This window comes from Oryx dammah, unplaced genomic scaffold (genome assembly GCF_014754425.2).
Source record: "Oryx dammah isolate SB20612 unplaced genomic scaffold, SCBI_Odam_1.1 HiC_scaffold_1, whole genome shotgun sequence".
NCBI lineage: Eukaryota > Metazoa > Chordata > Mammalia > Artiodactyla > Bovidae > Oryx > Oryx dammah.
Genome location: NW_024070185.1, coordinates 87,548,914 through 87,567,346, shown reverse-complemented (window position 1 = coordinate 87,567,346; position 18,433 = coordinate 87,548,914). Strand labels below are relative to the sequence as shown.

General features: G+C 44.5%; 1 protein-coding gene across 1 annotated transcript in view; it reads right to left on the bottom strand.

Moving 5' to 3' along the window:
• Positions 1 to 827: 827 nt before the first annotated feature.
• SHC3 (SHC adaptor protein 3) overlaps positions 828 to 18,433 on the bottom strand; it is a 176,510-nt gene continuing 158,904 nt past the window's right edge. The window contains exon 12 of the mRNA XM_040237816.1: positions 828 to 3,712. Coding sequence (XP_040093750.1) covers positions 3,584 to 3,712 — 129 coding nt within the window. The 3' untranslated portion in view covers positions 828 to 3,583. The remainder of the gene's footprint in view (positions 3,713 to 18,433) is intronic.

Genomic DNA, 18,433 nt, shown 5'->3' with positions numbered 1-18,433 from the left:
CACACCATAAAAGTATTTATGGCTGCTGTCCATATGTACCTGGACAGCAATAGAGCACAGATGTACACTTTGAGAGTGAAACATCCCAGAAAACAACTGTCCTTGATGCTCACATACAGTCATCGCCCCCACACCCTCTCAAGGTCAGGTACAGCCCTGTGGTGCAGGTGGCGAGGCAGGGCTCAGAGAAACCCAGCAGCCAGCTCAAGGCCACGTGGCTGTCCATGCAGGAGCTGAGGTGGGCTGCCCAGGGGGCCTGGGATCCTGTGACTGGCCTTCACGGGGTGACCGATTCAGGGAATTAAGGACCAGGACGTTGGTTCCATTATGCAAGCATTACTTACATAATGCTTCAGTGCTCCCTGAAAGGAGAGCTCCACTACAGGAAGGGGGCACTTCAGGACACGGGGCTGGACATGGAGCCAGGAGTCAATACTGTCCTGGAGCACAGGGCTCTTTGTGGGGATGGGGCCTCACCAAATGCTGCTCCATCCACCCTCCCTGCCTGAAACTAGGCCCCTCCCTTCACACACGGACCCCCAGGGAATTCTCCCCCTGCTTCTACTGTGAGCCTTTTAGAGTATCCTTAAGAGTCAGGCCTCAAAGCTGGCTGAAACCAGTGACCAGCAGCCCCACAGGAAGCCCTGCAGACTCTCAGCAGGTGGGAATCGCTAGAAGGCACAGCTAATTCCCACAAGATGATGGGGGAGGGAGGAGCCGTCTCCAGGGCCACTTAGGAAGAGGGGCCATTTTAGGACTCGCCAGGTCCTCCCAGCAGACACAGGGGCCTGGGTAAAGCGGCAGGAGGGCCCACGATAGGGGCAGCCGGTCCTAGCACACTCCAGGGGCCCAGGATGGCCCTCACAGCGCGCAGTGACCACGCCCTGGGAGTCGGAGGCCCTGGAGCGCATGGTCGCGCTGGCGGGAGTTTGCCCCCGAAACGCAGCGGAGCTGCAGCGCGGAGCTCAGGAAGCGCCTAAAGGAGCGGAAAACAGCTCGCTGCCGCCGACCGCGTGAACTTGAGCAAGTGGGCACCACCTGAGCCTCAGTTTCACCATCCGTGTGTGAGGCTCTGTGATACCCGGCACATGGCGCTTGAAGGAAGAGATGAGATGGCCTGGTGAACTCTTACTGGCTTTACAAAGGGGAGAAAACAAAGACTACAAAATCACTGCCATTTGCTGTGTCTCAAATCCGCTCCAGTGGCTACAAGAGTGCTGGTTTGTCCCACTGCCCCATGGGAGACAAGGTATAATCTGAACTGAAAAATACATATTTTAATTAACATTGAAACGATATTTGATCCCCCCATACTTTTAATTTTGTAAATTGATTCTCATGCAAAAAAAAAAAAAAAACGTATATTGCTTATCACCACTGAGATAAACACTAACTTCAGAGCAGAGAGCTACTAAAACCGCAGATTAGCATTTCTTGCACACCGGAGAGGAAAGAAGACACAGATCAAGTGTTCAGGGGCTCTCAGGTCTTCTCTCGTTTCTTTCTCCGCTTTGCCCTAAACGTGAACGTTTTGGCCTTACGCAGCGGAGAGTGCAAGACTGTTGAAAGAAGTCGTTTGATTCATGAATATGTGTGTACACTCGCATACAGAGAAGGATCGTGCCTCCCACAGAGGTCAGACCTTTCTGGACATCTCCAGGATGCAGGTATACGTAAAGAATGCGGGGCAATTCTCACAGCCACCTCAAATCTGCATGGTCACAGGGGAGGAGCCCAACCCAGCTACTCAGCCCATCCCCGCTCAGCCCCTACTGCCTTTCGATAAGCTGGAACAGGTATCCCAATTGCACCTGAAAGCAGAACCAGTCCAGGAAGAGGCAGGGTTGGGGAGAGGGAGTGGTTCCAGATTAGTGTCAGACTCCCCACAGAGTTCCCATTCACGGCAGAACATTCTAGAAGATTGAAACGACTGTCAGCTTGGATTCATGGGGTAAAATTCCACAGAATGCTAATATGAAGCTCTGGACCTTCCCCAACCCATCCTCAACCGTCAGCTCTACCCCATTCTCCCATCCTGGCCAAGCACACCCCTCAAAGTAGAAATAGGGTTCACACACTGAGCATTAGAACTTTGTGGAATTAGTGCTCGTCAGTGTTTTCAAAAATCTACTTTTTGCTCCTCATTCCGGAAGCATCAAATTTATTACTATTAAAGGCTAAGTGTATGTGGAGGGTCTTTCTGTTGCACTGATGAAGGGGGTGCTGCCCAAGAGGGGATTTCAACTGGACAAGAGCCAATGTCGTGGCACTAGTGGGAAGGTGCCAGTGAATGAATGAATCTTTCTATCTTTTAAAAGTCATCACCTGTTAAATCCCATGGAAATCTCAAGCCAGACATTTAGAAACATTGTCAAATTTCCTAAAACCAGAAGACCCAGTAGGAGATCAGAGCATTTGATCCTGAAGGAAGGAGCTGGGACAAAGTGCTGCCTGGGGCAGGTACCCTCTTCATGGAGCAATTGGGAAACCTATTGTGGAAACAAACCAGACACTAGACCCACCCATCTCTCCAGAAGCAGGACTTCAGACTGCTTCCCAAAGCTCCTGAGCCTGGTCCCTAGGTTTAATGGGTCCCTGATCCCTTAATCATCCATGACCGAAAGAACGTCTCTGAGCACACGTGTTTGCACCCATATTCTGCGCAGGTCGAATGCATGCTTCCTCCTCTACTGAATATAAAGGGGACAGGATTTCACTAGCAGGTATGGCAGCAGCCCATTGGCTGAGAGGATGTACACATCCCCGGCTACCCAATATCCCTGCACACACCCTCGTTTTTCCATTATACTGATAAAAACAAAGGAAGCATTTACCTGTCAAGATCTTGATCCGTGAGGCTTATTTTGTGCCCTATTTGGCAGTGAAGTGAAACCCCAAGAACCCCTGGGCAACCAGGGTCATGGGAGAAGCATGCCTGTGCTCAGTACTACCTGAAACAGCTGGAGTGACATCTGCTTTTAGCACAGCACCCCAAACTCTGGTGCTGGAAACCCCATGAACATGGGTGTGGTGCAGGCAGCCTGGGAGGCGTCACCAATGAGAAGGGACGGCCCTAAGGACCAGCACTTCAGAGTGCTTTGCATGCAGAGCACGGGCAGCATCTATTCTTACTCTGTTACATCCCAAGTGTTTAGTACTGACCCTCCTGCTGCTTCTATTCCCTGTATTGTGCTTAATAGGTAACACTTTCCCAGTGGAATTTCCCAGTGGAATGGGTCAGCTGAATTAACATTTTGCCTGGACAACTACAGTCAAACTTAGTTTTCATTAAAAACATACAGCACAGAACATTAGTCTTACATCTTTCTTAGTCTTAAAAAATATAAATATAGAGGGATAATTTGTACAGGATGTATAGGTATGTACACCTTTAGTATGCTAAGGAGAATTCTGAACAAGTTTATGAAACTTGCATCTTAGGGAAGCCTTCCTCCTGGGGCTTCTGAACAAAGCTCTGAGCCAATGGACATCTCCCCACGTTCCCGGGGCCCAATACCCATCTACTGGGAAGAACCAAGCCCTCTTGACCACAGGTGCAGTGTCGGACAGGGCAGCTGGCAGGTCATGGGTTCCTCTCCACTGGCTGCTGCAGGCAGAGCTCGCTCCCGGCGGAGACGATGGGCAGGCTGTTTTCCAGGTGGTGGTTGATGAGGTGGCTGATACTGTCAAAGATCCTGTCCTTTGTCCGGATCTGGGAGGGATGCACAAGGAAGGTTAGCACCACCCACAGTCAGAAGACAGAGAACATCCCTCCTCAGCGGGAGTCGAAACTGGAAGGGCAGGCTCCTGAGACACCTGGGATCACCCTTCCAGAGATGGTGTCTGCCAAGTCCCTGGCCACGTCACTGGCCAGTCAATTTAGTCAGCTCATTTGTCCACCCCTTTGGGACTAAACCAGCAGCAGCAGCTGGGACTAAACCATGCCCTCCCCCACCTTTAGCAACCAGGGACTGGTGAGCGCACTCACCTAGTACCAGCCTCCTCTCTCCTGCTCCCCTCCTGCCCTCCTGGGACCCAGAAACCTCTGTCCCACACACCCCAGCAGTATCCACAGGCTCCAGAGCCCCCCTACCTTTGGGCCTTTGGACAGTGGTCCCTGGCCCAGACTGTGCTTCTTCCACCTGGAAACCCAACTCAGCCTCCAGCTCAGCGTTCTCAGGTTCCTTCCTTCCACACCAACTCTCCCCAGTCCACCCACCAGCATCCTGCCTGCCTGCCAGGAAGGAGTCCACGGCTGTGATGAGGGGCTCCAAGTTTCCACTGGAGGGTGACCCTAGCTGCGATGGAGGGGCAGTGCTGCAGTTCCTGGTCACTCAGTTCTGGAGCCGGGTATGGTGCCTGTCCATGAACTCCTCCTGAACAGATGAAGGCCTGAGATGGGGTGAGGGTCCCAGGAGGAGATCTGTCTCCTCGCTCTGCTCACTGGGCCTGTGCTCTGGTCCCTGGAGGCCACCAGTCCCCACCACCACCCTGAGTCAGTGCACTCATAGGAGAGATCACACTTGAAAGAGGCAGTATGAAGTCTGGCCAGGAGCAGTCTCTCTTGCTTTGGATGCAGCCCCGGGGGCCTGCTCCTTTGAGAGGGAGGGGAGATGGGGCAGGGAGTAGGCACCTCACTACATCCACGGATGCTCCAAGCCCATAGTTGGCCCTCACAATGTATCTGGATTGCCTGGGTACTCCACTCTCCCTCCAGCCTCATTGCTCAGAACTTATCCCTCTCAGAGCAACCAGATCTCTCCCATTCCTACCTTGGGGACCTGAAGACACACCCATTTTCCTTACTTGTCTCAATATTCTTTCCCCAAGTTCTTTTTTATTTTATTATATTGCAGTAAAATATATTCCAATATAAATAGTTGTAGTATCAATAAAAATAGTTGATTTAAAGTATTGTGTTAGTTTCTGCTGTACAGCAAAGTGTGTCAGTTATACATACACATGCATGCATTGTGTGCTAAGTCACTTCAGTTGTGTTGGACGCTTTGCAAACCTATAGACTGTAGTCTTGTCTAATTCAGTGAAACTATGAGCCATGCCATGTAGGGCCACCCAAAACGGACAGGTCATGGTGGAGAGTTCTGACAAAATGTGGTCCACTGGAAAAGGGAATGGCAAACCACATCAGTATTCTTGCCTTGAGAACCCTATGAACAGTATGAAAAAGCAAAAAGATAGGACACTGAAAGATGAACTCCACAGGTCAGTAGGTGCCCTATTAATATGCTACTGGAGATCAGTGGAGAAATAACTCCAGAAAGAATGAAGAGACAGAACCAAAGCAAAAACAATACCCAGTTGTGGATGTGACTAGTGATGGAAATAAAGTCCGATGCTGTAAAGAGCAATATTGCAAAGGAACCTGGAATGTTAGGTCCATGAATCAAGGCAAATTGGAAGTGGTCAAACAGGAGATGGCAAGAGTGAACGTCGACATTCTAGGAATCAGCGAACTAAAATGGACTGGAATGGGTGAATTTAACTTAGATGCCCATTATATCTACTATTGAGGGCAAGAATCCCTTAGAAGAAATGGAGTAGCTATCATAGTCAACAAAAGAGTCCGAGATGCAGTTCAGTTCAGTTCAGTCGCTCAGTCGTGTCTGACTCTTTGTGACCCCATGAACTGTAGCATGCCAGGCCTCCCTGTCCATCACCAACTTCTGGAGTCCACCCAAACCCATGCCCATGGAGTCAGTGATGGCATCCAACCATCTCATCCTCTGTCGTCCCCTTCTCCTCCTGCCCCCAATCCCTGCCAGCATCAGGGTCTTTTCCAATGAGTCAGCTCTTTGCATCAGGTGGCCAAAGTATTGGAGTTTCAGCCTCAGCATCAGTCCTTCCAATGAACACCCAGGACTGATCTCCTTTAGGATGGACTGGTTGGATCTCCTTGCAGTCCAAGGGACTCTCAAGAGTCTTCTCCAACACCACAGTTCAAAAGTATCAATTCTTCAGTGCTCAGCTTTCTTACAGTCCAACTCTCATATCCATACATGACCACTGGAAAAACCATAGCCTTGACTAGACGGACCTTTGTTGGCAAACTAATGTCTCTGCTTTCAAGGGACATGAATAACCAAAACAATCTTAAAAAAAAAAAAAAAAGAACTAAGTTAGAAGACTCACACTTCCTGATTTCAAAACTCACTACAAAGTTACAGTAATCAAAACAATAAGATATTGGTTTAAAGATAGGCATATCGACCAAGGGAATAAAATAGAGGGGCCAGAAAACAAAACCTCCACGTATGTGGGCAAATTTTTTTGACTGGGAAGCCAAGGCCTTTGACTAGAGAAAGGACAATTTTTTCAACAAATGTCTTTGGGAAAACTGGATATCCACACGCAAAAAAATGAAGCCGCACCCTTAACTGACAACATACAAAAACTAACTGAAAATGGATCTAAGACCAAAGTATAATGAAATACATCTCATAGCCATTGTGATGGCTATTATTTTAAAAAAAAAAAAAAACAGAAAATAAGAAATGTTGGCAAAGATGTGTAGAAACTGGAACTCATACATACAATGGAATATTAGTTAGCTTTAAAAAGGAAGGGAATTAGTACACATGCTACAGTGTGAATAAAAATTGAGGGCATTATATTAAGTGAAAGAAACCAACATAAAAAGACAAATACTGTATGAATCCAAGTATATGAGGTACTTATTGTTTAGGTGCTAAGTCATACCCAACTCTTTGAGACCCCATGGACTGTCTGTGGGATTTTCCAGACAAGAATACTGGATTGGGTTGCCATTTCCTTCTCCAGGGGATCTTCCTGACCCAGGAATCAAACCCAAAGTTCCTGCCATGTCTCCTGCATTGCAGATGGGTTCTTTACCACTGAGTCACTGGAGAAGCCCATGAGGTACTTGGAGTCGTCAAAATCATAGACAGAGAAAGTAAAGTGGTGAAGGCCAGGGGCTCTGAGATGGGAATGAGTGAGTCAGTGAGTGTCGCTCAGTCGTGTCTGACTCTTTGCAACCCCATGGACTATACAGTCCATGGAGTTCTCCAGGCCAGAATACTGGAGTGAGTAGCCTTTCCCTTCTCCAGGGGATCTTCCAAACCCAGGGATCAAACCCAGGTCTCCTGCATTGCAGGCAAGAGTTATTGCTTAACGAGTATAAAGTTTCAGTGTTGCAAGACAAAAAGAGTTCTGGAGGTAGATGGTGGTGATGGTTGTATATCTATATGAACATACTTAATATCACTGTACACTCAAAAATGGTTAAGATGGTAACTTTTACACTATATATATTTTACCACAATAAAAAAAAAAATGAAGGGAAAAAATGAGCAAAAGATCTGAACAAACATTTCTCCAAAGAAGATACCCAAATGGCCAATAAGCACATGAAAGGGTGTTCAACATCAAGAGTCATTAAGGAAAATGCAAATCAAAACTACAATGGTATACCACTTTATATCCCCTAGTATTCTCGAATTTAAAAGTCAGATAATAACAAGTGTTGGTGATGACACAGAGAAATTAGAACCCTTATACACTGCTTAATGATGCAGCTGTTTTAGAAAACTGTCTGGCATTTCAAGTGACTATTTATAAAGTTACCATTTGACATACTAATTCAACTCTTAGGTATATATCCAAGGTAAATGAAATATATGTCCATCCAGAAACTTTTATATAATGTTTACAGTGCCATTATTCACAATCGCAAACTGCCCATCAAACAGATTAATCATAAATAAAATGTGGTATATCCATAAATGGAGTATTGTTCATCCATAAAAAGGAAGTGCTAACACATGTTACAGCATAGATAAACCTTTAAAACATTATGCTAAGTGAACAAAAATTAGTCACGAAAGAGTACATGTTGTATGATTCTGTTCATATGAAAATCCAGAATGGGATAATCTGCAGAGACAAAAAAACTGCTGAGTGATTCCTAATGCTGGAGAATGGGTGACTAGAAGGGTGATAGCTAAATGGTACAACATGAAATTACAAAATGGCCTGTGATGATGGATGCACATATCTGTGAATGGGGGGCTCATGTTTGGGAACGCATGTACACCTGTGGTGGATTCATGTTAATCTATGCCAAAACCAATACAGAATTGTAAAGTAAAAATTAAAAATAAATAAATAAATTTAAAAAAAATAAAAATAAAAACCACTGAATCATACACTTTAAATGGGTATTATGTAGATTATATCCCAATAAGGCTGTTTTTAAAGATCTCTATGTCTACCAGTTCACAGAAAATACAGGAGGCAAGAAACAAGTTAAATAATGCCACGAAGAAACAAGGACCCAAATCATAATGTACTCAAATCATAATGCGGGATATTTTACAGACAAATGCCTAATTCCTCAAATAAATCAAGAGGGAGGCAGAAAGAAAGTTGCAACAGAGAGAACCATAAGAGACATAACGAAACGCATTATGCGGATCATCTATCAGTTTTGATTCCAACAAACTTACTATAAAAAGAACATCTTTAAGATATGTGTACCTATGGCTGATTCATGTTGAGGTTTGACAGAAAACAAAGTCTGTAAAGCAATTATCCTTCAATAAAAAAAGAAAAAGGAAAAAAAAATAAGATACTCAGGAAAATTTCAATATGTTCCATAATTATTTTTGGTTTTGTTGGTATAACGATGATATGTTATTGTTGCAGTGTCCTTATTGGTAGAGATTCCTGCAGAAGTTACAGGAGAAATGACAGGAGGCCCAGAATCTGCTATGAATCACTTTGAAAATTTCCTCCTTCCTCTTCTGTTCTTCTCCTTTTCCATCCTAAAAGAACAATCAGTCCAAAAGCCAAGAAGATATGTCTCGGTGCTATGAGGGTCATGTAGTCACAATGGCCCCACATGGCATCCTGGAGTGTTAGCAGAGTGGAAATGCCTGTAGGACGGATGGATGGACTGCTACAGGGTGTCAGAGACATCCATGCCAGGGAGAAGGTTGGGCAGTGCAGTATGGTGGTCAGAGCCAAGGAGGGGGAGAGTGTGTATGTAGGAGGGTAGAGTGGCACAGGCATCGGAGCATGAACAAGGTGAAGAAGGAATCACGTGGAGAACGGTTGGGCCGGGAAGTCCAAGTCAAGGCTGAGTGAGGAAGGTTTCCACACACAGTAGGGGCAGCAGCCGTGATGGGTGATGTATCAAATACAAAGGAGTTCATCAAATAGGTTAAATTGTTAAGAATAATGGGAGTCAGGTTTCTTATTGTTGGAGAAGGGAGCTGAAGACAGAGAAAAGGAAAAAAGTAAAAATGAACCCTGTGATTGTAGCTTGAAATTAAAAGAATTTCTGTGAACGCCTGGTTTCCAATTCTCTGGTGGCTCAGATGGCAAAGAATCTGCCTGCAATGCAGGAGACCCGGGTTCAGCCCTGGGGTGGAGAAGATCCCCTGGAGAAGGGAATGGCTACCCACTCAAGTGTTCTCACCTGGAGAAGCCCATGGACAGAGGAGCCAGGTGGCTATATTCCACATGGTCGCAAAGAGTCGGACACAACTGAGTGACTAATGCTTCACTTTCACAGATAGATATAGAAGTAGATACGGAAATAAATGTGTGTGTGTGTGTGTGTGTGTGTGTGTGTACAGTGTCTGCCCATTTAGAGGGTCTGGTAGCAGCAACACCCCACTAGCAATGAGCACATGCAATGCCCAGATCTTGGTCTCTGAAGGAACCAGAGCAGAGTTCATTTGGAGAAGTGGGTAACTGCAGGACTTGGCCAGATGGCCGAGTTCTATCATTTTGCATCAGAAGAAAGAAGATGCGGGAAGACAAAGACATGTCAAAAGGACATAGAAGCCAGCCTGAAGGAGCATCAAAATGAATACAATAACTAAGTATAACCTGTCGGATGGCATCACCAGCTCAATGGACATGAGTTTGAGCAAGCTCCAGGAGATGGTGAAGGACAGGGAAGCCTGGCATGCTGCAGTCCATGGGGTCGCAGAGTCCAACACGACTGTGCGACTGAACAACAACAAATAGCCCACTGAATAAAACAGGAAACTAGAAATCCACAACAGCAAAAATAAATAAGTGATTAGATGGAAAGTTTGATCATGAAGAGGGAAGTTATGTAGTTTTCAAAGTACCTCCCCCAATGTTAACTCAAGGGAAAGGAGAGGGTCTGCTATGGGGAGGCATGCCGACACCTCCTCGGTGAAGCCGTCCAGGTGAACACTCACCAGCAGTCAGCATCTCCCCAGCAGGATGCAGTGATACAGCGAGCAGTGTTCCTATGATAGTTCAGCCAAGATGCATAAGCTGACTTCAATAATGAGGACACATCAGAGGAACCTGAACTGAGAACTTTCTAGGTTGAAGGAGGCTAAATAGACATCACCACTGAACGCAGCACATGATTCTGAACTGGATCCTTTCAGGACAAAGGACACTCTTGGGACAACAAAAGGCTCTGGAGGATGAGCTGGTGGTGATGCAGCAGGATAAAGGTCTGATTCATTTGGGTGTCTGTACCATGGTTAGGCAGAATTGTTAGCAGGAATTCACACTCAAGTACTCTCGGGGGTGATGGAATATCTGAGCCGTTGACTTTCAAATGATTCCAGAGAAGAAAGTTTCTGTATATTGTGCTTCCAAAAGATACTCCCCCCCAAAAAAATTAACGGGGTGAGATACAGGTGAAATGAGATTAGAACAATATTGGTCATTTTTGCAGCCATTAATAAGTACTTGGGAATTCACTAGGCCACTTTCTTTGCTCTGGTACATTAAAGAAAAACTTGAAGCCAGTGCTGACAGAAGACAGATGGAGGAAGAAGGGGGTGGAAAGAAATGACCTGCAGGATACCCAGTTTGCCTGGGGCAGGGAACGAAGTTGTGAGACACTGGTCCTTACACTGATAGACCTGGAGAGAGCCTCAGCAGATTGCAAGGCACAAAAACAAGCACTAGAAAAACTAAAACACTTGTCAAAAAATTAAAGAGGTAGCAAAAATGAGGTAGACTAAAGAGTGTTCGCAGGGAACATCAAGAAACAATGTCTTGAAATTTTAAATTAATGAATCAAGCACTCTTCAAAGAACTTTAAAGAGAATCCATCGGCAGAGCCTGTCTCTCTCGGAATCGGAAATAGGGTAAGGAGGAAGGAGGGGGCCTATCGGTCTTCATTAAACCCTTTCTGCCTTTTTTGTTCATATCTGGGGACACTACATCGACAGAAAGTTAAAAGACAGATTGTTGAGATGACCTTGTCAGTCAAGCACTTTTCATGCTTCCTTACATTTCTCCACCTCTCTTGGAGTCAGGTGGGGACTAACGGACCATGAGGTGAGTGACATGTGTAGCTTCCCCAGTGAGGCCACTGATCTTCCTCCATCCCTCTCTTCTCCATGGTGACAAGGCAGACCCAGGAGATGGACGAGACTGCATCCCTGAACCACCCAAGGAAGGACTGGAGAGGCTAGGGAGCCACAAACACCAGCTTGGTGTGAGTGGGAACAGAAGCTCTGCTGGATTAAATCATTTTTAACCAGAATTCACCTTTTATTTGTTAAGGCAGCACAGTCTAGACTGACTGGTAAAAAGGGAATTTAAAAGTAATAACATGGCTTTATTAAGTGGAGGGATTTGAGGAAGGCATTTCGTTTTCTTAATTACACTAAGAAGAAAGTAACAACCTAACCAATGTGAATGTTGGATGGCTGTTGTGGTTTGGTGATTGTATGAAAGCAAGAGCCTCTGTGTGCTCTCAAACCTGTCACAACCTGAGACCATGTTAACAAACAACCTGAGATCACATTAATGAAGCCCACAGAACAACCAGCCATGTGTGACAGCAGCTTGTTCAAATGCAAGCACGCTCGCTGCCCACCACACTTTGCTGGCCCTTCAAGGCCAAAGTGATGAATCACGATAAATGACTCAGGGAATAATTTTAGACCCAGAGCGCTGACTAAATGTTTCTGAAAGATGTTGAAAAGATTTTTTAAAAAAAGTGCACCAGATGCCATCTCTGAGGCTGTTCCTACAGAACAACTCACGGGCCTATTTCCAGCTGGTATTTTCAAGGGTCGGTAGCTTCAGCAACTCCCCAGGAGCTCAGAAGTCCAGCCACAACCATCCCCGTCACCCGTTATCAGCACCCCCAGGAGCCTTGAACAATCAGTGCACAGTGGGGAGGCACATAGGTTGATATACTCGGGGGTAAATTTAGACACAGAACTGTTTTGCATCCTTATTTTTCTGAGTAATCTGTTCTGCCAAGTTTTCCCCTTTATAGTCTGAGACCAACCAATTACCATGAAAATCAGATGAATAAATATTGAAGAGAATGTGTTCATCGTCTATTTTCGTGTCCTCACAGCAAGCAAGCAACATTATATTTTTAATTAAGTCTTTGATTTCCATTTTCCCTTTCAACTAAAGCTGTCCTCCATAGGATCAATTAAGCTAGATAATCATATCCAATGAAAAGCCCCCCAAAAGAACAGTTATTAGTAGGTGTGATTCACACATTTTCCCAACCATCCTGCTAATTTCTGCTGCAAAATTAAAGTTGTAGAGACAACACAGTGTGGGGTGTTCGGGGCTTGCTCAGACATCTGGTCTAACTTCATCTCCTTCTTACCCTCTACATTATCTCTATACTGGTTTGTGAATGCATAATATATTAGTAGTACATATCTTTTCATAAATCATCCTTTTGTCTATAAAGACTGAGTGACCAAAAAATAATCATCATCATCATCTTTGATCTATAAGAGGGTATAATTTAGCTAAATTTTAATTTTTAAAAAATTCCTAAAATTTTCAACCAAAATGTTTATATTATCAGAATTGCTTATTTTCCTCTCCTATTTACTTAGAGATAACTACAACAAATTTCATAGGTATTCAATGCAGACGGAAAGAATCTGGACTGAGTCTGTGTAGAAAACTTATTTGTGAACCCAGGTTGCCTTCTTGGGTCCTCAGTTCCTAACCTGCAAAAGTCTGAGGTTGCTTTATGTATTCAGTTATCCAATGCTTACTGAACACCACTTATGTGCCAGGCTCTATTCTGCTGCTGCTGCTGCTGGTAAGTCGCTTCAGTCATGTCCGACTCTGTGCGACCCCATAGACGGCAGCCCACCAGACTCCCCCGTCCCTGGGATTCTCCAAGCAAGAACACTGGAGTGGGTTGCCATTTCCTTCTCCAATGCATGAAAGTGAAAAGTGAAAGTGAAGTCGCTCAGTCGTGTCCGACTGTTCGTGACCCCATGGATTGCAGCCTACCAGGCTCCTCCGTCCATGGGATTTTCCAGGCAAGAGTACTGGAGTGGGGTGCCATTGCCTTTTCCGGCCCTATTCTAGATGGTGGGAAATAATTATTCTAGATGGTGGGAAATAACTATTCTAGATGGTGGGAAATAACTATTCTAGATGGTGGGAAATTGCTACCCTCATGGGGAACAAGACTGCTACCCTCATGGGGATTATAGTCCAGTTGTTGTTTAGTCTCTAAGTCATGTCCAGCTATTTTGTGACCCTGTGAACTGTAGCCTGCCAGGCTCCTCTGCTCATGGAATTTCCAAGGCAAGAATACTGGAGTGGGTTGCCATTTCCTTCTCCAGGGGATCTTCCCACCACAGGGACTGAACTGACTGACCCCACGTCTCCTGCATTGGCAGGCAAATTCTTTACTGCTGAGCCTCTAGGGAAGCCCTATTGTCTAGTTGGGGAAGCTAAATAATAAATTAGCAAATAAGAGTGCTTGTTTGTGATAAGTGCTTAAGGGCAAGAATAAATCAGAGTAAAGAAGAAGCAGTTATACAAAGCATTCTATATGAGATAAAATGGTGGGGGGAGGAGGTTTCTCTGATTTGGAGTAAACCTAGATCATTGTAAGAGGTGAGTATAACCCCATAATCCTGACATCGCTTGATGAACACACAACCAAAGGAAGCAAAGATGATGAAGACAGATTTCTCTTATGAACAGCACCTGAAAAAATTCTAAAGGAAATGTTCAGACGCCAAATCCACATCCATGACTACTATGTCATAGACCAAGCAGAGTTTATACCAGGATGAAACATCAGAAAAATCTACCTGTGTAATTCCCCGGACAAATGGACTTTAGGGGAAACAAATCATGGTATTATCTCAAAAGCTGTTGAAGAAACATTTGATAAAGTTCAATATCTATACATGATAAAAGTAATTGGGTAATTAACATATATGTTAATGAGAGCAGAGATTATCCTTCCAACTTGTCATGGACATATACCAGGGGCCAAAATCAATAACTGGATTAGTAGTCCTTCAGTACACATTTGTTGAATGAAGAATGAGTGAATGAATAAAGTCCTTTAGGCTGATTAGAACATCTACAAAAGCTTTCATCCACTTAAGGGAGAAAGTGAAAGTCACTCAGTCTTGTCTGATTCTTTGTGACCCCATGGACTGTAGCCCACCAGTCTCCTCTGTCCCAATGAAATTCTCCAGGCAATAACACTGGAATGGGAAGCCGTTCCCTTCTCCAGGGGATCTTCCCAACCCACGGATTAAACCCGGTTCTTCTGCTTTGCAGGCAGATTCTTTACTGTTTGAGCCACCACAAAAGCCCGCATGGCAACCCACTGCAGTACTCTTGCCTGGAAAATCCCATGGACGGAGCGTTGTAGGCTACAATCCATGGGGTCGCAAAGAGTCTGACACGACTGAGCGACTCTACTTTCTTTCCTTTTCAAGTTGGAAACTGCACAAGGGCGCCCCCTCCTGGCCAATGCTCAAAGATTCCCTGGTCAGCTCAGCACTACCCTGTGAGGTCTGGCATTTGGAGGACAAGAGGGAAAAACTTGCAATGGCATGACCGCTGGTCCAGTAAAACTACGACAGTCAGAAAAATTTCCAGAATCAAGATCACACTACCTTCCTCTCCCTGTAGCAATAACTATTGAGAAGAAGTAATCAAAAATAACATATCACTTAAAACAAGCACTAAAACTAGGCACCCAAGGAATTAACCTGATAAGGGAAACAGAAGAACTTTCTGGAGAGAATTTTAAAATTCTAACAAAAGATATCTTAGCACTAAATCAGTGGAGACATGCCATGTTCATGGAGGTGATGATTTACTATTAAAAAATGTCAGCTCTCCTCAAACTAATCTACAAATTCAGCACAAGTCCTCTCAAAATCCCAGCATTTATTTTTGGTGACTTGGTAAACTGAATCTAAACTCAGAACAAAGAATAAAGGTCTGAGAATATCTAAGACAACTTATGAAAAGGAGATTCAAGAGGAAGGACTCACGCCACCAGATATTAGGATAGTTCAAAGCCGTGATGACTAAAGCAGTATGGAATATGCACGAGGAACAGAGCATCAAACCAACAGAACAGAACTGAGAGTCCAGAAATGGACCCACGACACAGAGAACTTAGTGTGTGTTAGAAGGAGCATCAGCACAGAGAAAAGGTGAGTTCTTCGGTAAATAGTGATGGGAAAATGGACTCACTACGTGGCGATTTTTTAGACGTTGGGTCCTTCTCATATCATCTTCTAAAGTAACTTCAGTTGGGCTTGAAAGGTAGATGTGAAAGATAAAACCATGAAGCTAATAGGAGAAAATACGGAAGGAAGATGCAATATACCTGTGATTTGTAGGTGAGAAATCTTTTAAAACTACAAACCATAAAGGGGAAAATTAATGGATTTAGCTATATTCCCAGAAAAAAAAAAAGACTTTTATTTGATGAAGAAGGTCACAGACAAAATTATCTGAGAGGTGAAGACGTGGGAGAGCACATATGGACATTCTATGACTGGAGAAAACTCAAGAAAGCCCAATAAGAAAATTAAAGGGGAAATATGGGGGAAAGATAGGAATACAAAATTTACGAAGAAACCTGTTAAAATGCAATCAAAGAATTGTATGGCAAACAATAAGACATCGATTCACTCCCCACCCCCATCATATTAGCATAATTAGAGAAGAGGCAGATGAGGGACCTTCATCCTCTGCCACTGTGCATGTCGATAACCCTAGCCATTCTGGGAGTAAATGCAACCCCACAGTGACATTAAATGCATATACATTCCGCAATCAAAAATTCCACTCTTGGGATAGGCCCAAGAGAGACCGTACCAGGTGCAGGGGGAAACAAGCGCAAGGTTTGCAGCGCCTTCAGGTTTTTAGTCCTTCACAAAAGAGCTCAGGAAGTGCTGTGTAGACTGTGTATCCGGTGAGCCCCAGATGGCCCACCCAAGAAACACTTCATCACGCAGAGGCACCACTGACAGATCTCAAAAACAAGTATCGAAGGGGAAAAGAGAGAAATGATTTGTGGAACAATATCATGCCTGTGAATTTCCAAAACGCAGAAGCACAAAATATGTATTTTCCCTGGTATGTATATATGTGAGAAAAAAATCCATACATCTAAGGAAAGTGGATTGGAAGGCTATAAATTACATTTATGGGGCATGGTTGCCCAGGTGGAAGGGAAAGAGGAGATGCAAAAGTCTAGGGAGCCAAGGCAGGCAGGCAGCTAAGTCCAGACAGCTGAGGCAAAGCGTCATCTCTAACACACACAGCTCAGCTGTATCCAAATTCAACTGAAGACTGTCTTCATCCCTACCTGTCAATCAAAAAATGCAACCTCTGTCATACAGAACAGACTTGTGGTTTCCAACAGAGGGAGGGGGTCGGGGAGGGAAGGACTGGGAGTTTGAGATTAGCAGATGCAAACTATTATACAGAGGCAGGATAACAACAAGTTTCTACTATATAGTACAGGGAACTATATCCAATGTCCTGCGATAAACCACAGTGGAAAAGAACATATATATATATATATATGTCTGTAAGTATAACTGAGTCACTTTTCTGTACAGTAAAAATTAACACTTTATAAATCAACTATACTTCAACAACATTTTAAAAAATACAACATCCTTTACTATTGAGATAACTCTACCTGCTGTATTGTTCTCACTGGATAAAAGATTTTAAACAACAATCCTGGGATTTACTCAATATTTAGGTTAGTGTTCAGTTCAGTTCAGTCATTCAGTCATGTCTGACTCTTTGCGACCCCATGAATCGCAGCACGCCAGGCCTCCCTGTCCATCACCAACTCCCAGAGTTCACTCAGACTCACGTCCATCGAGTCCGTGATGCCATCCAGCCATCTCATCCTCTGTCGTCCCCTTCTCCTCCTGCCCCGAATCCCTCCCAGCATCAGAGTCTTTTCCAATGAGTCAACTCTTCACATGAGGTGGCCAAAGTACTGGAGTTTCAGCTTCAGCATCATTCCCTCCAAAGAAATCCCAGGGTTGATCTCCTTCAGAATGGACTGGTTGGATCTCCTTGCAGTCCAAGGGACTCTCAAGAGTCTTTTCCAACACCACAGTTCAAAAGCATCAGTTCTTCGGCACTCAGCTTTCTTCACAGTCCAACTCTCACATCTATACTTGACCACTGGAAAAACCATAGCCTTGACTAGACAGACCTTTCTTGGTAAAGTAATGTCTCTGCTTTTCAGTATGCTATCTAGGTTGGTCATAACTTTTCTTCCAAGGAGTAAGCGTCTTTTAATTTCATGGCTGCAATCACCATCTGCAGTGATTTTGGAGCCCCCCAAAATAAAGTCTGACACTGTTTCCACTGTTTCCCCATCTATTTCCCATGAAGTGATGGGACCGGATGCCATGATCTTCATTTTCTCAATGTTGAGCTTTAAGCCAACTTTTTCACTCTCCTCTTTCACTTTCATCAAGAGGCTTTTTAGTTCCTCTTCACTTTCTGCCATAAGGGTGGTGTCATCTGCATATCTCAGGTTATTGATATTTCTCCCGGCAATCTTGATTCCAGCTTGTGTTACTTCCAGCCCAGCGTTTCCCATGATGTACTCTGCATAGAAGTTAAATAAGCAGGGTGACAGTATACAGCCTCGACATACTCCTTCTTCTCTTTGGAACCAGTCTGTTGTTCCATGTCCAGTTCTAACTGCTGCTTCCTGACCTGCATATAGGTTTCTCAAGAGGCAGGTCAAGTGCTCTGGTATTCCCATCTCTTTCAGAATTTTCCACAGTTTATTGTGATCCACACAGTCAAAGGCTTTGGCATAGTCAATAAAGCAGAAATAGATGTTTTTCTGGAACTCTCTTGCTTTTTTGTTAATGCAGCGGATGTTGGCAACTTGATTTCTAGTTCCTCTGCCTTTTCTAAAACCAGCTTGAACATCATGAAGTTCACGGTTCATGTGTTGCTGAAGCCTGGCTTGGAGAATTTTGAGCATTACTTTACTAGCGTGTGAGATGAGTGCAACTGTGCAGTAGTTTGAGCATTCTTTGGCATTGCCTTTCTTTCGGATTGGAATGAAAACTGACCTTTTCCAGTCCTGTGGCCACTGCTGAGTTTTAAACTTAGTAATTCTAGGACTACGCCAGAGTGA